Source organism: Scomber scombrus, chromosome 18 (genome assembly GCF_963691925.1).
Source record: "Scomber scombrus chromosome 18, fScoSco1.1, whole genome shotgun sequence".
In the NCBI taxonomy this organism is placed as follows: Eukaryota; Metazoa; Chordata; class Actinopteri; order Scombriformes; family Scombridae; genus Scomber; species Scomber scombrus.
Window position 1 is genome coordinate 14,066,238 of NC_084987.1, and position 24,354 is coordinate 14,090,591.

At 41.9% G+C, this 24,354-nt stretch overlaps 1 protein-coding gene across 1 annotated transcript in view; it reads left to right on the top strand.

Annotated features, from left to right (window-relative positions):
• coro7 (coronin 7) overlaps positions 1 to 24,354 on the top strand; it is a 106,493-nt gene that overhangs the window by 23,178 nt on the left and 58,961 nt on the right. The window contains exons 8-9 of the mRNA XM_062437990.1: positions 8,424 to 8,507; positions 9,118 to 9,200. Of these exons, the coding sequence (XP_062293974.1) occupies positions 8,424 to 8,507; positions 9,118 to 9,200 (167 nt within the window). The remainder of the gene's footprint in view (positions 1 to 8,423; positions 8,508 to 9,117; positions 9,201 to 24,354) is intronic.

The window sequence follows — 24,354 nt, forward strand, 5'->3', positions numbered from 1 at the left end:
GCAAAGTAATGGCTTTTACACCTGCCCCCCACATTCCTCAAGACATACACATGCTGGATGAGATTACTTCTTCACCACCGAGTAGCCACAAGCAGGAATATTTCCAGTAATTGGCCTTACATGCGTTCGTTTACCTCAATGGATCATTGTCACCTGACACCTCCTGGAAATGTCTGCTTTTAGGGGATTATTTTACAATTGAGAAACCCTGGCTTTACGGTGAATCCCCTTACCATTGTAGATTAATGTAGATGGGGATGGATGGCAATGTAAATGTTACGGTTAAAGAAAATCACAGTACCACAAATCTTGGAGACATTTCTTTTACATAATTGTACCTCTTTTCTTTTGGGTGATTCAGAAATTGTATGAGGTTGAGACTCCAGCAAACAAATGAGTGTAGCAGCAGTGGAGGTATGGTAGCGTAATGCCAGCTCTTGAAAGCCTACACCGGTGGGAAAGCTGGGCCTCCTGCACTGCTTCTTCCAGAGCGCTTGTACATACAACGTCCATTTTTCTTGCATGTATTTTTAGCCACTCATGGAAAAACCGCACACCTGAATCGATCTACTAACCTTTACTGTAGTTCTCTTTATCTCTCTTTCACTGGATATTTCTCTTTTTCTGGAACTGATCTCTTGTTAAAACCCCTTTTTCCATCTACCTCTTTTGCCCCTCTTGATTTATTTTTCCATGGAGTGGAATGATCCCGAAGGCCAGTATTTTTTCCTGCCTTCTTAAAACACAGGGTGACGTCTTTGTGGCGGGCAGTTAGTGGCGATCAGTCTCTCGCAAAGTATATGTGGAGCACGGAAGCTGAGCTAACTCTCTGCTTTGTTGGCCAGAAATGTGTAATTATTGAAACAGAGGATCAATTTATGATATTGTTCCATGTTTCTCCATTCTCAGTTTAGGAACCGCTGAGTTTGACACTAAAATGAGAATAGTTTTAAGTTAAGTGAGACTGGTAAGGTTAGGCTAACCCATTGTTGCTAACTTGAGGGCTAACCCCCTTCACTTCTCCAGAAGTTGGGGAAACAACTTTCCTTTGTCTAGAGAAGCTGCAGCAATTTTTAACTGACACACTGTAGCTTATACTGAGATTGACAACTTACTGCTAACCTTTACCTCTGCCTCCACTCACACTCGCTACACACACATTCATCCGCACAAGGTGCTACGCTTCTAAGAGTTTCCTTGGCAACAGTACAGAGGTTGACTGATGTTTCAGAACAGCACTGCACAGAAGCTCCCATGTGGTATTGATTTCGGAATTAATGGGTATTTGGCGTTATTTTTGACATTTAAAAAAATTTAGGCCTGATGGGAGTCCTCTTGGGCCTGACAGCCCACCAGAGCTGTACAATTATAGGGGAAATACTGTTGTTATTAGAGAGTTTTAGGCATAGAGCGGAAACAAATATTTGATTATTGGAGTAGTTGATATAGAAAATTTGATTTTTTTTTTTGGAAAATCGATTAATTGTTCTTGAAATAACCCTTCTCTAATGTAAACACCTGGGAAAACTGTTGGCATCTTTAAATATTTCATAGAACAATAATCCATTAATTGAGAAAATAATTTGCAAATTATTTTATAATAAAAAGAAATGTGCATATGAAAATAAGGTCTTTATTTATGGATAAAATGTACATTTCAATTGTCATTTGATGTGTTATATTTGTTTTTGCTCTATTGTACATAGTATGTTATTTTATTTTATTTTATTTTTTAATACTTTTAAAGAATACTGTTATGTCAATTTTGAATTTCCCCCAAGGGGGACCAATAAAGTTACTTTACCCTACCCTAAAAACATTCAATACAGCATTGCACCTGCCACCTCATAATAAAGGAAATATAGGTTATATGATACATAGGACAAGTAGTATTTGGGGAGTGTGAAGAATGAAATTGAGGAAATCCCCCTCGATCCCGTAAGACTGATGTATATTCTGCGTAAAGCCAAGAGTGCATTATTCTCTATGCGTCTCTGTGTCCTATCTTTATCCCTCCATACTCTTTCCCATTAAGGTTAAAAGATAAGTGTAGATAAAAAAGGGGAAAAAAACTGTTTTGGATACAGTGAGAACTTCTGGATATCCCATTCTAGCTGGATACTATATTTAGCTGGGGATCAGTCCAGTACATATCACTAGTCCCTCCCCAGGGCCTGCAGGTCTTGCCTGCTGTCTGCAGAGCAGACATGGCCCGTAGCCATGCTCATTGTCCCATTGGCTCATGTATAGGGTAGCTTTTTACTACACAGTGATTTTCATTTGCTGACACAAAGGAAATGAAACTGGGGAAAGAATGACTGCAGGCAAAGCAAATATGAAAAAAGACTGATGGCAGTAACAGTCTGGGAGGTGAATCAGTAGAAGTCGTGCTTTGCTGTATTTTTGTATTGGGGATTTGATTATTATATATTGTATTTTAATGTTGCTACTGTGTATATAAGTGTACTGTATAAACTGACACTCTTGTGCATCGTGAGTTCAAGATGTATGTCAGAGGGGTCACTTCTCAGATTCATGCTATTACAGCTGCACCTTAGGTTGTCATTCCCTTAGATTATACTCCCTGCCCAGAGTCTGACCTTGCACATTCATATTCATCTTCAGGAATGGAGCGAGCAAAGAGGGGAGAAGTTTGGAAAAATGGAGATCGACTTGTGGCTTCTGGACTCTTTTGAGAAATGAGTGAAACCTAAGATGGTTCCAATTAAATGAGAAAAAGTGGCGGTAGGCAGCAGAGGAAATGAAAGAATAAAATGGCTGGTTTGATTTCCATCATCTACCCCCCCTAGTACATTTTCATTTTCTAGCCCCCCCCCCCCCCCCCCCCCAGTCCTCCTCTTCCCTCCACTTCTGTCCTAATTCTAGACGCCCGTCTGCTTCTGTAAAGTCAGAGCAACATTCAAGATAGTGAATCCTGACTCTTAAATGGGCCATGAAGACAGAACAGGATGAAGAAAACCAAATAATTGCTGAAAAGTCTAATTAGCCCTAGATGAAAAGACTGAGAGGGAGCCTGTTTCAGGGGTGATGAAAGCTACAAGGCACCAGTTATTGATTAGAGGAGGGGGAATTAAAGGAAAAGAATGAGGATTCTGTGGAAGGATTGGAAAGGCGGGGAGAAGAGAAAATGAGGAGCAGGTTAAATAAATGAGTGGCTGCAGCTGGGGTTATAAATATATACAGTACCAGTCAAAAGTTCGGACACACTTTCCCATTCACATCAGTGAGAAAGTGTGTCCAAACTTTTGACAGGTACTGTATGTCTCTCTCTCTATATATATATATATATACATACACATACACACACACTGTGTTGGGTCGTCTGTTGGACGATTCCACGGCACAGTGGGCATAAGAACTGGGGACAGACTGGCATATGCATTCCCATGAAAAGCTGAGTCTTGCGATTAATTTTCTAAAGGAATAATTTGACATTTTGGCAGGCTATTTCCACTAATTTCCAGTCTCAGCTAAACTAACCAGCTTTATATTTTTTTCGCACATAAAAGAGAGAGGTATTGATCTTCTCATCTAACTCTTAGCAAGAAAGTGAATAAGCACATTTCACAAAATGTCAAACAATACTATAAAGTATAAAAGCCAAACAGCACCAGCTACAGCTATCTATCCTCTGTCTGTCCTTTCTTTAGAAAAAAAAGGCTAAAGACTTAATATGAAATGACATATGCTTCAGTGCAAAAGGAAAAAATGAGCTTGAACAAATCAAAACAGAGCTGAAAGGACAACCTGTCATTATACATATATTCAAAGATTTTGATGAAGTTGAAGCTGCACTGCTGCCACTTATTCTCAACTACTTACACCCCCGTTGAGCCGATACACATAGAGGTGGAAAGACAAAGAGAAAGAGAACCAGTGAGAGAGAACAGAGGGAGATGCAGAGATTGTGATGGTTCCCATATGTGCAAACAGGCACCTGATATTCGTCCCGGTGGGTGAATCAACATTCCCCGCGAGTGACACAGATGTGCACACTGTCTGTTGAAGTTCAGATGTGAAATAGCTGAGGGAGAAAGATAGAAGGAGATGGAGTTTTCCTCATTGATATATATTTGGAGAGGATATTTAATAGGCCCATAAAACCATAATTGGCCAGACTGCTGACTGGCACGTTTCTGTGTCAACATCTGTCTGTCTGCAAAGTCTTTAACTTGAGTATAAATAAACCCTGAGTGGTGTCATTTGAGTTTGATTAACATTATCACAGTCATCCTTTTATCCTTTCTCATTATTCATTTTAAACATATAAGCATATATCTATTGGTAGTTATTAAACATAATCTATTACTTTTACTATTTACCAGTCTGGAAATTATTTTTCTACATCTTGATTTATAAACCTGTGTCGGTAATATTCTTTTCCCAGATGTGATGTCGTTTCCTTTACTTCCTTTATTGTGTATATATGAGTCTGCCATTCGGGCAGGTGAAAGTGATTCTCTACACCTCCTGTGTGTATTTTGTCAAGTCTTGAACCATTTCTCTCTGTCTGTGTGTCGTTCTGTGTGAATTCCTTCAGCTTTGAGTCTTTGTTATGCTGCTAAGGAAAACATTTGTCTGATTTCCCCCATTTTTTTCACCCCCCCATTTTCTCTCCTTATTTTCAAGTGTGTCATGATCAATTTGTAGCATGTCGGTAAGGTTCAGCCATGTGGAGGGGTACTAGTTGAATGGGATTTGAGTTAAAATTTATGACTGCGGAGTAGAGATACTGTTTGGCAACATTTATATACACACACAGGTCCAGATGTTGTGTCCTCTGGCTGCCCTGGAGTGTTAGTAGTAGTGTAAGTCTCTTGACGGCTGCGTCACGCTTCCTTAAGCTGAAAAACTGTTTATTGGGCAGAGGTGAGCCGAGGCCTGGCGCAAACCGCTTAATCCTCACTTGTACTTCCATCGCTGTTGCCGCCGAGCCCTGACGAGATCTTTGTCAAAAGTCTCAAAGCAGCACGCGCCTTCAGATCCGGGTCGAGAATGACATCATGGCAGTGTGACCTATGGAGCATGTATAACTGTCTGCTGTGAGAGACATCAGGCCAGTTTTTTTGCCTTCAGCCCTGGAGCTGGCTGGCTTAGGCAGCCTAGCGAAGGCCTGAGGGATGCTGTAATGGCAAAACTAAGCCTGTCTGTTCAGGAGTCGGTTCACAGAAAGGTGATATATTAGGTGTTTTTTTATTGATCCCCTGAAGAAGAGTGTTATTGTCTGCCCCACTCAATAAACAGTACTAATTGCCTTTTTCTGACTATGAAGCCCCTCATTAGGGAGTAAATATGATGAAGTATCGGAAAACTCAGGCATCACACTGTCACATCTGGTGCTCAGCAATGGTCAGCATGATTCAATAAGTCAAAAACTAATAATAATAACGCTAAAGTTATGTGTTTATGATGTTCACTCCTGCATGCCATATGAGCTCAATTTGAATCTCCTTCTGTTTGCCAGAAATATGAATCAGACACCACATGTAGCTTTTAAAAGCAGTTTGAGTGTTAAACAGACCTTGAGCAGATTAAAATAGTCCCAGCTCAACTTGTTCCTAGTTTGGTCAGAGTGCCAGCTCCGCATTGTCTTGCCCCTGGAAGGAAATCAGCGAGTGCTGCTGGTGATGAACAGCTCAGTGGCAATGAATTCCCTCCGTGTCTGTTTATACCGTGCTGGCTTTAGTCTTTCTCCTTCCCCCGCTCTTTTCTGATCTATCGCTTTTTTGGAGGTCTTAGTTTACTCTGGACCTCTCCCGCACATCTGGGCTATTTTTCAACTGACTCATTGCATGGACTTATCGAGTCAAATATGAGTCCAGTTACCTGCACGAGGCATACCGGCTGACTGTGGGCTGAAAAATGAGCTTGAGTCATGACTTAAGTGTTTATTCAATCCAGGACTTATTATCAACTCTGTCAGTGCTTTGGTAGCGTTACTTCAGAAACGTGTTTGAGAGCCAGATCAGTAGAGTGTTTTCTAATCCCTCAGAGCACATACAGCTATTTCGTAGTAAACCAGGAGCCAGAAACATATGTATAACATACAGATGGTGTCAGATAAAACACTGGTATGGACAAAGATGTATCATCCCTGAGAGAGGTGCAGAAGTACACATCTGAGAATTTCCTTTTTTAAATGTGATTTGATGTCTCTGTATACTCTCAACATATGTGGCAATGTCAAGTCCCCGTAAAGCCGAGAACAATAAATTTAGTTTGAACCACCAGTGTAGCCTATATGCACGCATACAACTGACTGCTTATGATTTTTCTAGTTTGTTCTGCTTTACTGACAGGGATAGTTCCAGAACAGGAGTCTTGGCTCAAGAGGTGCATTTAGTGGAAAAGTCTAACAGACTAACATTTTGGGAAATAAAATTGTTCCAGCCCGCAGTTTTTTAATACAGAGACGCATACAGCATGTTTAGTCTTTCTCAGAACATGGGAAACCACTTGTCTAGCTTTGTCGGAATGTCTTTTACACATTTTATCTTGATAATTTGAGAGCTAGTAACCAAAGCTAGCCCAAAAATCACCATGGTATGGTTTATTTCCAACAGTGCATGAACCTTTGAGATGCTGCATGTGTGTAGTCACTGCCCCGGTGGTTGGGGTTCAAGAGAACGACTCGTCTTAAAATTAGTGTCTCGTTTCTGCATAGCCATATGCAGATCTACTCAATGAGATAAGATTCACGTACACTACACCCACAGAGGAAGGAACAGACTAAAAATCACCACCCTTATTCTCCATTTGCTCCTGTCCCCAAAACGCCTGCTGCAGCCTGGCCAAGCTAACATATGTGTGTCATTTATTGTCCACATGTAACTGAGAAGGAAGCAACTCTGCAGAGTATTTGGGAAGAACATGGAGCGATGAAACGTTTGATTTGAGCTGGTTTAAAGAAATGAAAATCCTCCATTTCTCAGGAATCAAACCACCATCCTGGGCGTGCATCGGGAGTGACGTTTTAAAAGGGGAGAAAAGGAAGAGGAGTTTGAATTGGAGTTGATAAGGCCAACATGTGTGTGTCCCTGCCTGAGCACATGTGATGAACTCTTCTTAACCCTGACTTAATAAACTATGCTTATTCCTATTTATCAAACTATTCAGTTTGCAGATAAGCACTGGAATCAAACATAAATCCTACTGTACATAGTGGAGGTTGTACGGTGCAGGGCCCTTTTATGCTGTAACCTACCCTGCGTTCAGGAGTGCAACATGGCAGCTCAAGTTCTCCCCATTTGTTGTTACAATTTGTCATCTGCGGCCATTTAATGGTGACATAAAAATGAGGCGGCACACTCTTTTGAGAACTTGTAAGTGTCAAACCTTAGAAAATGATCCTCTGTCTTCTTGCTATACACAGACATCCAGCAGCCACACTCTGGGTTAGTTAGGGCATAATAATGACAGCAGTAATTTGGGGAGCATGGTGAGCCGATGGGCAAACGGCTCCTGTTCCATGGAAACTTCATTGCTGACCCCAGTGCCTTATGTGAAAGCTCAGTGTAACTCTAGTATTTAGTAGACAGATACCAGGGGGCTCCCTGAACGACCGCAGCTTTGAGACCTTACAAGCAGGTAGGATCTGACAGATAAGCTCTAAATAGCAAGCTTTTAGCCCTGGTTACTTAAGAACCACTTTTTAAAGGATTTGGCAGTATGTGAGCCTGTCTTGTGCATCTTGTCTCTTCTTTTGTCATCACAATAATAATTACAGTACATCTATGAATTCAATAGCAGCCTAATTTTGAGTACAATTCAAACAAAATCCTGCACAGTTAAGTTACTAACATTCCCCCTTCCCCCTGCCTCTTTCTCCTTTTTGACACATTGTCTTTACAAAGCGACACATTCTATCATTTCAACACTCACAGTTGTTTTTAGTCATTACCTCTGACAACATGTGTCCTTTGTATTTGAAGACCACCTATCAAACCAAGCCTGGCAATGTTGTTTTGACACATAGTCCCCATGGAAACAGCGTAACGAAGTCTCAGTAACATGAAAACACACACAGACGCAATGTCACAGTTTCGTAATCTAAGCTGCACTCTGGGCAGAAGTCACCTTGTCTCCTACATCAACAATAACAAGCTCTCCTTTCATGGGACAAGTTCTGTTTTGTCCAACAAGGATCTGTCAGAGGCATCTGGGAATAGCCCTGTTTGTCTTCCTTCATCTCGCTGTCTTTTTTTTCTCTTCCCCGCAAATCGTTCCTTCATCAGCCCCTCGTTATCTTGAACTAGACCTCTAGGTTATGTTTATGTTTTTTCATAGAGCCACTGACATAAAGAAGTCAGGACCAAGTTGTCAAGTGTGATATATTTTATTTTTATAATTGTGATCTTGTTGAGGTCATCTGATGTACATTTTTTGCATTGTCTGTCTCATAGAGTGCCAAGAGCCTTCAGCACAACAAGGACTCGCGCATCCTGTGGACCAAAGATGATCTTTTACTGACCACCGGATTTGATATGGTGAGAAAATCTTAAGCACAGGTGTTGTGCAGGGACCACGAGTCCTGTGTTTCTGATGTGTTGTATATAATCCGACAGTGCTGTTAGCTTTTATTCGTAAATATCATCCAATGAAAATAGCTTTCTAAAATTTGAACATTGTTATAAACAACAAGACTAAATTGCCAGTGTAATTCCTTTTTATATATATATATATTATATATATTATTATTATTATTATTATTATTATATATATTTATATTTATATTGTTTGAATAAACAAAGAAAATGTTAGATTAAAAAAAAGTGCAAAAAAGCTGTACAGAGACTCAAACTTTTGAACAATTGCACACCGGCGCATGCCTCGCCTTTGCTCTTAAGATGAGTAAATTGTCATTTTGCTATACTGCAGCTGCATTAAAAAGAAGTTCCAGTGATAAAACACACTGAAATGTGAAATTTAAAGAATGACTAACACCAGCCCAATAGGATTGCATTTTTACCTCAGTTTTTATGATCTGTGCCCCACCTGGTTTGTATCCACTTCTCTGCTGGTCTTAATTTGTGCGTTTAGTTTTTTTTGATTGCCTGCTTTTACAGTACTCATTGTCTTGTGCTATTATTTGTACAGATGCGTAACCGGGAGGTGAGGCTGTGGGACAGCAGAAAGTTGAGCTCTTCGGTCAGCTCTGTGTCACTTGGCACTTCCAGTGGGTGAGTACTGCATCAGTGTGCAACCACTGCCCCCCCTCCCCCAACTCCACTGTCAGGGTTAAGGTTATGACCCTGACAGTGTTGCACTTTAATGGCTGTCAGTGAGTGAGAGAGGTCATGTGTTACAGTACAAAGTGTGTCTGTGTGTGGGATTTGGCATACTTGGCATACAGTGTATGTGTGTGGTATGTGCATATTAGTGTGTCTATTGCTTATATGGAATGATGTATGAAGGCCCCAGCACATTGTGAAGCTTCTTTGCGGCTGGAAGGCTGGATGGGCATGCGGACCTCCCAGTGATGTGACATGGTCCTTCCACATTCCTGCCATTTCCTGGGTCAGAGCCACAGAGAGACTCCATGTTTCAGATAGTGTATGTATGTGCTTTGTATCCCTCTGTTCATAACCACCGTGAATGGTCAGGCAACAGCAGTAGACACACTGACACTTCTCCCCTCAGCTCACCGGCTGTCATTCGTGCTCCAATTGCTCCGTTTATTTTTCCAAACACGGCTGCCGAGGACTGAAGGAGAGTGGGAGCGTGGCCGTGCTCCAGAGAGGAGAGGGGAGGAATGGAAGGATGGAGGAAGAAAGAAATCAGCAGGGAGTGGGAGTAAGGGTTCCTTTGTCAGATCCAGCTCATGCATTTTAGTGCTGTTATAAACAGGTTGGTAGGCCAAGTTGTTCCAAACTACAGCCGACCGGACTCTGCCAGGCCAAGCACCATGCTGTGGTGGATTAAATAAATTTATTATAATGATTATTATTACCGTGAAAAGGCAGTGAGGTAGCTGTACACATTGCTACAGACGTGTGTGCTTTAGACTTTCCATGGGCCTATATGTGGTTGTTGCAGGAACTTGGGATCTCAAAGTTTATATTGGTAGTTTTGACAGTTTTTACTAACCCAAGACTACCGTATAAAGGCAGTGTCTAAGGAATGTCATTGTTTTTTCCCCTGGAATCTGTGGGTGTGTGTGAGTGTGAGAAAGAGAAACATTAAGAAGTTGCCACAGCGGGGTCCTAAATAACAACCTCCGCTCTCCCTCCTCTCCCTGCCCTCACACTCTCCACTCATTTCTATTGCCTGCACTTCCTCTTTCATTTGAGTGAGACAGATAGTAGCCTGTTGGAGTGCATCTTTGGAATCTATCGCATTGTCTAATGCCAGCATACTCCTCATGGAAATGAAGGATATCTGATGACACAGATGCCACTTTCTTTTTTCTTCCTGTTACCAAAGAAAACTTTTTTTTTTGTGTGACTTTCATACTGCATGACCGGAAAAAATACCCACAAAGCACTTTTATGTACAGCACACCAGGAACTGGGTGTCTGCTAAAACCCACAGAAGATAGTGTTAATTAGTTAATTTTATTGGAAGGTTTGTCTCCATGGTGTCTCTACTCTACACAGAGGAATGCTGAAGTTTACTCAGAGTCTAGCTGCTGTTTTGTGGGTGTGATAATGACGCAACCTGAAGAGAACATACCAACAGCGTGAGGATTTCTACAGAATTGTCTACCTCATCTGGTGACAAGCTGTTATGCATTCCCATGTTTTCCTACCCACCCGCTGTCAGGTTGTTGATGAGTCTGTCCGCACTTTCTTAAATCACATCATCTGGGATTTATTAAGCACTTTTCATTAGCTTTGAATATGAGACATTACAGTCTCCTATATTTTGATTCTAGTTCATGTGAAATACTGTGATTTTCCAGTGGACATAATTGCAAGGGTGTGTGCTCCCTCATCTGTAATACGTCCTGTTTTAAATCACTTCAATCATGCTATCATATGTGGGTTTGTGTGTCAGAGAGTTACCACTCCCAAGGCCACATCCCCTCCAGATGCCTACAGAACAGCCATGATATAAAACAGGTAAGCAATCAAATGACAGATGAGACCTTGCCCCTTCACTGACATCCATTCTACTGTCTCAATTTTTCTTAACCACAATATTGCCTTCGTCCCTTTCCCATCCCAACTCTTCTTCTTTCCCTAAGGCCTCTCTGTTGAGCCTTAAAGATACCCATCAACATCTCACAAAATACTATCAGTTCAGCATTTTAACCATATTTTCTTGTTTTAATCAAGCTTTGGAACATACTAAATAAGCAAATTGTATACTATGTTAAAACAGTTTGTGATGTTTATTATAGCATATTGCACAACACCTCATCTCTCTTTCCTCTTATCCCTCTTAATCCTTAACCTTCATCCTCCTCCTCCTTGCTTCTTTTAAATGGAGCTACAGCTTTAAAAAAGCTATTATCAGTGCACAGTGGGAAGCATCCAAAACAGTGTCAAGCACAGGAGTTTCAGGAGTTAAATTGTGGGAAAAATGTAATTACTACTTCCTATTCAGTCAGATCTATCTAAGCGCATACACTTTATGAAGCTAAATAGCGTTGAGACGTAGTCTGCAATCAGCAAATGCTGATAACAGACTGGCTGGCATGTTTCTAAGCAATAGCAAGGTCAAAATGTCTGTTGTTGCTGGCTGTTTACCCAGTTTTACTGTATATTTTTATCAGTGTTTTTTATAATGTAACTGGGGAATACAGGCTCGTGTCTGGGCGTCTTTCCACTGATGCTAGCCACTCTTTATTTGGTTTCTCACTCTACTTGCAGTTTCTTGGGCAAAAGCATCATACTTTGCCATCATTCAGCTTGTTCCCTTCAGCATTAGCCTGTCCTCAAGTTCCCTTTGGCCTCCTGGGTATTAATTCTTTGTTTCTGGTTTGTTATCGTGGTAGGTTGTCTGTGGATAATTTTGTTTTAGTTCAGCATTTCCTCAGTGCATGTCTCTTGTGTATGACGAAGCAGCTATGAAAGAGACAAAATGCAATGATCAAAAGGAGACCTTGTTTCCATTTTTCTCTGCACTTGAAAAATTGATCCGTGCTGTTGTACATGAGCAGCTGACGAAACTCAAAGTCAAACATCCACAGTGGAGCATTTCCTCCCTGTCATTTTAGGCCTGAGGTGCATATAAAGATGGATTTGTTCTTTTTTTCCCTGCCTGTTTTTAATTAAAAGGACCGTGGTAAACAGGGTGTGTAATTGGAGCAGCAAGCTGGCTTGTATCAGGTTAGCTGTGCTCGTCCACAACATTCAGTAGGACTGTTTTCTTTGGAGTGTCACAACATAAAGAGGCCCGGAGCGTGAGCCAGTAAAATGGGGTTGTGGGTGGAATATAATTTGGATGGAGAATAATGGAGGGGAAATGTTTACTTTTTGGTTGGGGTTGAAATGGAGACTGAAGAATCGAGGCATGCAGGGTGATGAGTCTGAGAGGGGTGTTTTTAACTGTGAGGTAGCTATTACTGCACGCTTGTTTTTCCATGCAAGCTGCAGATCTGGACATTGGAGAACAGCATGGACCTCTTTGTACGGCTCCTTCCCTCATACTCTTCCCTCTATAAACCTGAATTATAATAATGAGTTTAATTGGGCCTCTAAGCCAGCTGCAATCAGTGAACTTTACAACTGGGCACGATTGCAACCAGCTTGCCGTGTAAATGCTTGAGACGTCGCAATAATTATCCATACTTGCCTACTTTAGCAGCTACACACATATTAAACACGCTCACACAGAGTTAACACAGCAAAGTCTTGATGATGCACGCCTGTATAAAAGCTTGTAATCATGTCATAAAGCTGACAGTGAACTCTTCAAGGGTCACTTGGTTGCGATTCAGTTTGACGAAACTATAACCTGGGAGAAAGTTCTGGCTTTATCTCCTGGAGTTGTGCTCAGTCACCACCAATGTTCTGCTCTACTCCTCAAGCACTTAAACATATACAAGGAGACAACACACATGCATCTTCTATTACTTCTCATTCTGGAAAACCTCAGCTGCTTTGTCTTTCTTCTGACTTGAGGCTGATTAAAAAAGATCGCTGTGACCTGGTGTCTGACTGCATGCAACCTACCAATTGGAGAGGACATAAGCCACGAGAGCCAGCCCAGCTGTTTTCACAACCCAGTCACAGGTTATACAAAGAGTCAGGCGCTACTAGCAGACTATACTGTACTGTACAGACTGCTGAGGAGGAGAGGTTTTGCGGTGGACAGAAGGGAGTACCACAGGTGTGATGCATATACTCACACCCCCTATTGACTCTCCACAATCTATTTCGGTGTGTTTTTCTTCCAGGGTCGTGCCTTAGAACAGGGCCCAGTCATTGGGTGTAATTGAGCCAAACTCCCTTTAATCAGATGGATTGAGAAAAGGCCTGTGCCCCAAGAAGGGAACCAGCCTTTACAGAACAGTCCCCCCTTTCTCCTGCTTTGGCCCAGGCGTGCTAAAATCAGTCCCAGATGAAGGTTTTCCTGTGGGGATTAGATGCAGCTGCAGCACTGTTAACCAAACCAGACCCCAAAAGAAAATGCCACAGAATGTTTAAACGATGGTTTGACCTTGCTCCTTTCTCAGAGTTCACTCTCTAAGAGCAAGTGAGGCTTCGTTGTTCGGGTCCAGCTCAGAAACTAATGTTTAACGTGGAGAAACTACAATCATCAGGTGATCTGCAGGGTCAAATCGACAGTTCAGCTGCTGCACCCCTCTCCAGGATGGCTCTGGGGGATGGGGTAGGGTAAAGATGTGACCGCACACGCTCTCTCAAAGAACCTGAACTCTGAGTTCTGACAGTTGAAACATGGTGTCTGGAATCTGTTAGTGATTTGAGGTTTCAGTTTGTGATTCAGTGGAGGGGGAGTTTGACCAGGAAAAGAGGATGAAATAAGAGGAGGAGGGAGCTCTGAAATCCCCTCAATTTTTATTTTTTAGAGATATCGCCTCTCTTTTAGCTTTTATGGACTTTTCGTGGAAGCTTGTGGCAGTCCCATCCTTCTTTTATTCCATAACACCTCATTGTATAAGTCCTCTGTTCCTCTTTCATGCCCTTTGATTAACTAAAAGAACAACTGTTGTACTATCCCTAGGCCCTATTAACCTATCAAAATTACAGCTGCCATCCTTCAGAGAATCCGTTTTTTATCCTTTTCTGGCCACCTATTACACTTTCTGTCTGTTACCTTTATTCCCCCACTCCATTTTTTTTCAATCTGCACAAATAAAATGGAAACAGGGTGCTGAGTTTTTGAAGGTGCTGGTGTCTGGGATTCTAATTAAGTGTTTTGGGGTTTTTTTTTTAGAGCAAAGCCTAATGGAGCCTTTCAGAACTGGTCAAAACACATGGAAGTATGTGGAGGGTTTGGCAGGGCACATTTAATATAATTCACAGAGGGTTTTGATTTCATCCCGCAGGTATGTGCTCAGCACTCCAGGGATCAGAAGGACCCTTTTGTGTGAACTCGCCACAGAAGGAAAAATAGAAAAAGTCTCTCCCTCCCACCTACAGCTACCTCCTTCCTTCCTACCTCCTCCCTTCTCTTCTTCCATTCGCTTTAACCTTATTTCTTTTATGGTTTGGATTATAATTTCATGCAAACTAAACTGGAGATGATTTGTCAGGGGAAGGTGCTCTGCATTACGTGGCAGTTGAAAACGTCTTAATGCTGTTAAGGTAATTGCACGAATGACTCAAACCTGGAAGGCTTTCTTTCTGCAACCTCAATCTAATCTGTCTCAGTTTTGGAGTTTGAGACAGTGTCAGACTTCACTTTCCATCCTTTGCAAAAAACAGCAGTGAAGTTGCACTTGCAGCTGCAGATATTGCTTTTCTCCAACATCTGGAAAAATGTCTTTTTTCCTTTTATTAAAAATGCGCTAGCAATAACATTTGGGAACTTTGCCCTACCAAAAGCCTTCACACTACTTTGGACCATCCCAAGTCCATTTCAGCACTTTTCTGTGCTCTGCGGGGTGGATCTCCAGTAGCTAAGCATCTGCTACAGACGTGAGGAAGGCTTAGTTGGCAGAAGATGCAGGGCGAAAGTGGAAACAGCACAGGGCATTATTCACAACACATGGATGCAGTGTGGGAGATGAATAAACACACTGCTATTAAGCATCAGCGCAAGGGAAAAGTATGAGAGTTGTAGCCGCAGTGGCAGGTTCAAGGAGTGTTTCCAAACTAGACGCAGCTTGTGTGAAAATATGCAAGGTTTCCTTACTCTCCGATTTGTTTCATACTTATAGTTTCTCTCATACTGCTTTCCAAGCCGTCCTGTATCTCCATTCATCTTTTTGCTTTCATTTTCTTTAACTCTATATTTTTATCCAATTTTTCCATGTCTTTCTCTCGTCTTATATTATGCTTTCATTTACCCCACTCTTCTAACCCCCAAAGTCTCTTTCAACACATGCATTTGTTTTATAAGGGCCATGATTGTCCCTTTCACGAGAATCAGAAACCGTGGCGGGGCAGAGCTCCCGTTTTTAAAGCATGCCTCGCTTCTGGACGCCAGTCACCTCCTGGATGGCTGCCATCTCGCTCTGCTGTGGTAGAAAAACGATTTTAGTGATGGAGAGAAGTGTGTTTCCCATTAGTAGATGGTTTCCTCTGCCCTGCACCCCACCCACCGCCGTCCTGCATTCTGGCCTTCGCTGCTGCCTCTGGGAGTGCTGTAGATTGGCAGCATGTCACTACACACCTCATAGTCTTACAAAGAATAATGAAGGTACAAAGGGAATGGAAAAGACTTGAATATTGATGTACTCAGACAAGCAGGAGTTGCTCTTGCCTCCATTATTTATGGACAGGCAAATGGGAGAGACACAGATAGATGGACCCTCTTAAATTACACAGTCCAAAATAAAACCGAGAAAAAAATTGTGGTATTTCCAACTCCCACTGATATGTCAACATGAAAGTCCATTTGATCAAATGTGCTTGACGCCTACAGTGCAATCCATAAGTATTCAACACATTCATTGGTGGCCCGTCAAAACATTTAACTTGGAGTTCCCCGGTAGCCGCATGGTGACTGCACATGCCCAATAACCTCAGTGTCCCTGGTTGTATTCCAGACAGGGACCTTTGTTGCATGTCATTCTGATCTCTGTTTCCCCATGTTTCCTGTCTGCCTCCTCACTGCTCACTATCTAATAAAGGCAAAAATACTCCCCCATTATCGCACATTAAGCTTTTCATCTCTCTGATACATGTTGATCTTTATTTTCTCATTAAAAAACTCTTTGCTTCCCAACTCTGAAGGTATTCTGGCTGTGCTTGTTTTGCAAGCCGTAACATCCCCTTTCTATCCTTGAGCATTATCTGCATCTTATGCTCTGACATAACACTGATGTAGTCCCTTCTTAATGATAGTCTTTGACACATCTACACCTATAACCCGGAAATTGTTATTGATTGGTTGAACAGTATTGGACTTTTTCTTCACTGTTCTAAGGATTCTTACACCATGGCTTCATTGGTCCTCATTTGGACAAACAACAGACTCCAAATGCAAATGTGTCGCCTAGAAGAAACTGTAAAGCTTTCGTTGGTTCTTGGATGATACAGCAAAACACACCTGCTAAGTTAAATGAGACAGTCGCCCCATTATGTGTAGTAATTCAGTTTATCTGCAAGTTGGAGATTGAACAGCAGAGTCATTGTTTCATGTCGAATCCAATATTTTTGGAACCAAAAAAGTATCCCTGTCCATATACTTACACATTATTTTTGATTGCCAGTAGTGATGCCATAGCTAATCTCAGACTTTTCCCATTTGTAAATGGCCTGTATAATATCCGTGCTGCACTCATCCACATCTGGCACAATAGCAAATCCAGCTCAACTGTCCCTCTTTGAGTGAGTTTGACTGAGCAGACTTTTCCTATCACTTAATAGGGAGAGCAGGCTAGGTGGATTGTCTGCTCATTTTATTCTCTTTTATGATCTTGTTTCCGTGATAGAAAGCAGCAATCCCAGGCCAGTCACTGGCAGACCTGCTGTCTGAAAAAGGAAACGCCAGAAAACAGAAGGAAACTCTTTATTCAAGAGGCACCCTGATTGGTCGGTGGCAGGTGGGCCACATGTGCTCCTGGCTGATGTCATTTCCCATGTGGGGCCTATTTGTCTGCCTACACTGTGGAAACACACCGGTGTCAGTGAGGCAGGAGTAATATGCCACGCTTAGTTTAATTGCAAAAGTGCTGAAGCATGCTGCTGCTCACTGTCTGTGTCTGTGTGTGTGTGTGTGTGTGTTTTTTTTACTACATATCTGGTCATTTGACTGGATGTTCTAATGACTCACTGTGTTTTTATTGTGTTGATGCACCAGATTTATACAATCAGTTACTGTTATGAGCACACACGTATTAACTGGCAGGTGTACAACAGAGAGGAAAGTAGAAGGGAAAAGATTGAACAGCATCACTGCCTGTCGTATTTCTTTCGTCTCTATGGAAATGTTTTGACAACAAAAGCTGCTCTGCACCTGCATGTCCTCCCTGTTTTTCTGCTCAGGGTTGTGCGTATGTGTGTCTGTGCAGTTGGCCTAAGCAGATTAAACATTTTCATCAAGATGTAATTGGTGGGAGAGTTGGTGGTGGTTAGGAAATAATTTCACCATTGTGCAAATCAAGTTAGAGTGGGAGAACAGAAGAAAAAGTGGAGGACCCTTGGGGGGAATACTGGTTGGTCTTAGTCTGTGTGCTTTTGAAAAAAACCTCTGTGGACTTCCTTTCTTTAACATCAGCTGAATGTCCTCCGTTTGAAGCCAGCTAACATTATTTCAGCAAGGTCAATTAGTCAGCCAGCTATTGTATGGACATTTTGTGCAAGGCTGGGGGCGCAGGGGACTGAAGAGTTGAAGACAAGTGGGAGGTAGAGTCTTGTAAGAGTTGGGAGTGTAAGCTCTCCATTGTACCTTTGCCGGCTTTTGTCCTAAGCTTTTTTCCTCCAGCCACAAAAGATGATGAGAAAAGCAGACTTTATCATGGCTTTTGATTCAGACAAACTGTTTTAAAGTTCAAGGCATGCTTAGTTCTAACACTGCAAGACTCGTTTAGCATGTTAATCTCATCAAATTAGCAGATGTTAAATGGTGGTAGGATGAAAATTGACCTGGCAGTGTTTCTGCAATCACTGATGCAGGCAAAGGGACATACATTGAAAGGATGGCTTGCTGCTGTGTGCTGTCTCCCATAAAGTTTACAGACGATCTCACCCATAGCTCCCATAGCAAACGTCACCTGAAAATAGTTCCTGTCTTGCATCACCCATTGAAGTGTGTGTGTGGGGACCAGACGGGCATGAGAGACTTTGCATTGCCATTAATCTCAGTATAGGGGCACTCTTCCATGGTTCTGTGTGTATGTGTTGAGGGCATGTGGGGCACAGGTGTCTCTCACACAACAGCCCAACCATGAGGTTGAGGGGCTTAATTCCTACGGGCAAGCTGGGTCGGTCAGACACACACATTTAACACACACACATGCACATTCTCAGACTATATGCCACGCTGTCATACACATATTTCTGCCTAGATGAGTCTGCCATTTATTTGCCTTTTTCAGCACATGCAGACCATGGCCAAACAGTATTCATCATCACTCAGAGGATTTGACAGGTGGAGTGACATAGACTTAATCATCCATGTCTTTCTTTAGCCTTGCATTCAGCCACCGCATAGGTGATACTTAAACAAGATAGCACACTTTAAAACCAACAGTATGAAGTCAACCTCTTTGTTCTTCCACATTTCTCTCTTCTCATTTGTTATTTAGATTCCGATGTGTTCTATTATGTTTAAATTAGCTTTAGTAGCATTACTGTAAAAATACAGATGCTGCAGCTGCCGATGTCTTGTCTTTCTGTTATAGGTTGGTCAGGCGATGATTATGACTAAATGAGCCATATGTATGGAAATAATTTTTCCAGCAGCTTTTGTTCTTGTTTCTTTTTTACTTCTAGAGAGCAGGAAGTATTTTGCTGCTATAAAGACAGACATTGTAAAGCTCCTATGCTTACTCAGTTTTGTACCTACATGTTTACTGTATCCTGCTGTTTCTCCTTTTCAATGAATCTCTTTGTATGCTAGCTGTGGGGATTTGGTCTTGCAGGGTGAAAGAGCAACTCCTTCACAAAGCACCTTAGACAAACATGTTGACCAAAAGACCAGCCCGGAGACAGGGGGGGGTGCCCTGTGGCAGGGAAATATTTAGAAGCCAAAGGGACAAAGCTAGGGAGCTGCTGGGCTTTTCACTCTGACCTGCCCTGATGGTTTCCTAGGGGAGAAACCTTTTCATTAGCACTGGACTGAAAAAACACCAACTTGATGGACGAATGGTGATAAACAGTATTATTCTTTACTGTTCTCTACACATCCTGGCCTTCATGGACCATCCATGCTCCACTGCTGCTGTGAAGCTGTGGGGACTCACAGCTGTGAGCTGACAGGCTGCACACTCACAAAAGCTAAAGTCAGAGCGCCCCGGTAGCCGAATGGTTAATGCACATGCCACGTAACCACAATGTCCTTTGTTTGATTGCAGCCAGGGACTTTTGTTGCATGTCATACCCATCTCTGTCTCCCCTTGTTTCCTGTCTGCCTCCTCATTGCCCACTATTCAATGAAGGCAAAAATGCCTCAAAAATAATCTAAAAGATAAAGCTACTACTACTTTTCAAACCAACACATGCGTGTATTCAGTCATCTGCACAGTCAATACCAGTCTTTTGTCAACAGATGTCTTTATCCTTTGAACTAAGTGGTGAACAGCTGACCTGACCCAGCCTACTGGCCTACGGGAATGACACTGCTACTCTGTTCAGTGGTGGTTAGAGGAAGAGGTCAAGATTTATGAGCAGTATAGTAATTTTGGGACTTTTATGTTGTTCTACAGGTTTTTATTTTTCACTCCCTGCTTGCTCCTTTCTCTGACAAAAACCACAACCTCTCCACACCATTTCACCTTGTCATTTTTAGAAAACATTAAAACGTTTTTTGACTGTTGTAATTATTTGTTGAAACACATGACATCTTCCATATGACTTCCATATGACTGTTGCAATATGTCTTACTGTATGACAAATACTATCCAGTCTAAAATTGTATGCTTTTTTTGCATTTGGAAGCCATTTTGGAGTGATGGAGAACAGAGATCAGGCTTTTTTACTTTCCTCCACTTTGCACGACGTGTTGTCTGACCACATCTAAAGTCAAAAGTCTTTACACCATTCAACATGATGAATAGTACACAAAGGGATCATATTAATTCCGTAATTCTTAATTTTTTATAATTCTACCCTGAAAAGGTAGAATTGGTTTCAGATGCTCTTTGACGATCTGACAAGCAGTTCTTTGGAAGCATACTGACACCTTAAAACTAAATCACTTTAGCTCAGTTAAGGTAACAGCATGCTTCTGTTTTCTCTTTAAGACAAAGCCTTTATATCTTTAAATCCTTCATTTCCCTGATTTGTATGCAATACCACACCCATTGCACCTTATGTGTTATACTCATTTTTTTCCCTTCACATCTCTTCACCTCTTTGCATTTTGACCATGAATGTGAGACAGTGAAACTGGAGTGGAACACTGCCGCCTGCCAACCACACGTGGCAAAAAGCGAGACTGTTAAAAGACATACGACCTTTGAATAACACACACGAACATCTCCCGACCTATCCAGAGTTTGGAGTAAGTCCCATATAAATAAATATTATTCTACGAAGAAATTCTATGAAATTGATGAGATGCTTAGAGTGGCTGAAAGACAGATAAAGACAGGGACAGAAAGAATGAGAGACAGACAGAGAAAGGAAGAAAAAAGTATATGTTGGCTGCTGAGATGGAGTTGGCACCGCATGCTTTGCTCCTGACCTTTTTAGTTGGTTTTTGTAAATTATATCCCTTACGAGGGAAAATATGCGGTGGTTGAACTAGAAAGACCCCCTCCCTCTCTTCATCTCTGTCTGCTGTACTCTTTTTCTTGAGTACTCCATCTATCTTTCAGACCCTCTCCACCCCTCATCCCCCTTTCCTCCTGTCTTGATGTCTTTTTCCTTATCTCCAATAATAATTCCTTAGTTTTATTAAGTGGTTTACTCTTTGGTCATTCCAATCCTAATTTCTCTATTCATCACCTCTCACTTGTCCATCTAAAAAATATACTTTTATGTCTTTATATCAGTTTCCCCCAACTCGTCTCCCTCCTCTCTCTCCCTGCCCACAGTTATGCTATTTTCTGCTGTGCATGGAGGATACATTTAGCTTGTGGTCGCTCGGGAAGTGATGGCTACATTATTGGGGGGGTCTGGTGAATCGTTACCTTCTCCTAGCTGCAGTGGTCTCCATGCGGGCTGATGCAGACTTTCCACTGGGGTGAACCCATCGACTTGGGGTGCCTACCAGGGTGTTCGGCCACTGTGCCCACACCCCCTGGCCACAGCCCGGGCTGGCAGGCACCCACACAGGCACGCGGCGTCAGGCTGCCCAGCGGGTGTCCCTGTTTATGTTTATCTTGTGTGGTAGCTCGTTTCTCACTGCGCTGTAGTGACTGTAGCACCACCCAGTCTGGCACACCACCCTCTCACATCAGGAAATGCCCTCTCCAACCCCGGCCAAGCCCTGGACTGTTGCGGGCTGTAAGTGGCTTTTGGCATCTGTCCCTGCAACTGCACTGGACAGAGGTCGGCTGTGGCTGCAAGCTCAGGCCATACTGTACTTAAAAGGATCATTCTGGTGGTTTGCATGTTTTAGCTCATGAACTACAAATTGTGTATACTTTAAATTACTGCCTGCCATTTACCATAAATCCTTGGCTTGAGCTAATGCTTTCATATTTGTTAGTTCAGTGTGAAAATCAACTTAGAATCTTAAATATTGCTTTATATACTTAATTGCAGTGAATATATAGTCCACTTTTACTTTTACATTATTTGAAAGTTATGTGTTTTTATTCACAAAAAATGTGAAGACTCTCCTGGTGGTAAGGAGTTAGCTCAGTTAGATCTGAAAGTCAGTTGACAAAAGCATTACATTCATGAGTTAAATGAACATGTTGAGTAAAGGCAACAAAAAGCAAACATAACTGTTTAGAAAAGAATTTAATCTGGTCAGTTGTTGTGGAAAAATATTTGCAGTTTGACAGCCGACTAAAGTCAAAATCTAAAAGTGTTTAGTTCAATTTGCCTACTTAAATGCACCAGTTGCACAAGTTGCACCCTGCTGTTGCCAAAATACAGTGCATTTTTGGCAGTTATTTTTTTCTTGTCCTGGAGAGTTTGGGCTGAGTCCATTGCTGATGTGGTTCACATCCAGTCTGAAATTGTATGTGATGTTGGGAAACCGTTGGGCAATTGATGTTTGAAGTTTGAAGTTTTTTATTTTGCTTAATGACGAGACAAAAAAGCAAAAACTAAAGAGATAATAACCAAAGGAAGGTGCAAGGTAGCGGCAAGAAACCCAAAAGGGCTTATACAGGGCCTCTACCTATATTATGCAGAATTCACAAGTTAGATTAAAAACAAGTAACTATGAAATAGCAAAAAAATAATAATTACCAATAAAAAATAAAGCAAATTATAATAATAGTAAAAATAAAAAAATAAAATAAAACTAGAGCGTAGAAGTGTGTGTGTGTGTGTGCGCGCGCACGTGTGTGTGTGTGTGTGTGTGTGTGTGCATTTGTGCGTGTGCACATGCGCCTGTGTATAGGTGTGTGTATTACTTGGTGACCTGGGCACCTTTTTATTAATTAATGCTAATTTCATGTTAGAATGTTAAGTGGGGAGATTGCCCATGCTGAATTTGAATAATCCTGTCATAGTTTACCTCAAAGACAAGTGTATGTATAAATAGGCTTAAAACACTGTTGACTACAGACCTATAAAATGACATCTGTGTGTCTTTGTTCTTCTTTACTGCTGACTGGTTTAGATATGTAAACCAGCACCCTAATTACCAGACAACAGCCTGTAAAAATCAGCCTTATCCTGGTCTGGTACTCATTCACAAGCTCACTACTAATCAGCACTCAGACACTTGTGACTGTCCAGACCCTCCCTGTGGACAGGATTAGCAGATCTGCATTTTGTGTGTGTTTGAGTGTAATGACTCAATCCCAAACACACCCTTCCCTTTGAGTGTTATTAGCAGTTGGGAACAAACAGGTGTTTGTTGGCCGGAAGTTGATGGCCCATTGCTGTAGGGTTAGAGTTCGCAGGTAGGGGTCAAGGGTCAGTTGGACTAAGCCCTGTGGCAGCAGGATGTTTGAGATGGCCTTTATGTTCTGCCAGCGAAGATTTATGTTTGGGCTCGATGTGTGTTTGGGGGAAATGGAATTAGCCTTGTCTGATGCGGATTACTGAAGTCAGTCATTGTGCCAGAACACACATGTGCACACAGTTTAACACATTTTAACACATCTTTTAACTGGTCAGTCTCTTGTATGATCCAAAAAAAACATTTAAGGAACAGATCTGCATGATTTTTCTAGCCATGAAAACAATGCATGACACTTGGTTAATCCACTTAAACATGTGTGGAGTGATTCCAATCCTGTAAGAGATGTATGTAAATCATGCTGTCTACCACAGGGCACCAGGAGCACCTACTGTGATGAAAAGGATTACCGACAAATAATCCGTGCCTGTCACCACCCTCCACTCAACACACACACACACACACAGACACACACACACACACACACACACACAGACACACACACACACACACACACACACACACACACACACACACACACACACACACACACATAGACACACACACATAGACACACACACACACACACACACACACACACACACACACAGTGCTCCAATGTGGTAGAATAAAAGTCAAATTTCAATAATATGTCATATTCCACACCTGCCAACCTATACAACATTTCTTTGGAGGTGGTTTTATTATATTTCCAAAATTCAAGGTCTACTTTTTTGCATTTGTTGTTGGTAGAGTGATTAAATCGAGTGGAATGTTTCTTTTCTCTTTACTTGCGCATACCAATAATATGCCCACCCACATCACAGCTGTGGCTCAGCTCAGTTTGACGTTACACAGGAGCTCCAGCCACAAACAATGTGGAATCTGCAGATGTGCACAAGCAGCACTGCCATGATGCAAGTAGAGTTTGAACGTCTGTGCAGGATGTGTACACAGAAGTGTTTGATGAATGTCTGCTGGTGTCTTAAGGGGGATGTATCAGAGGCCTGGATGCTTGACCCCCAAAGCCTCAGCTGGCTGGCCTGCTGTCAGTGTGCTACTCAAGTT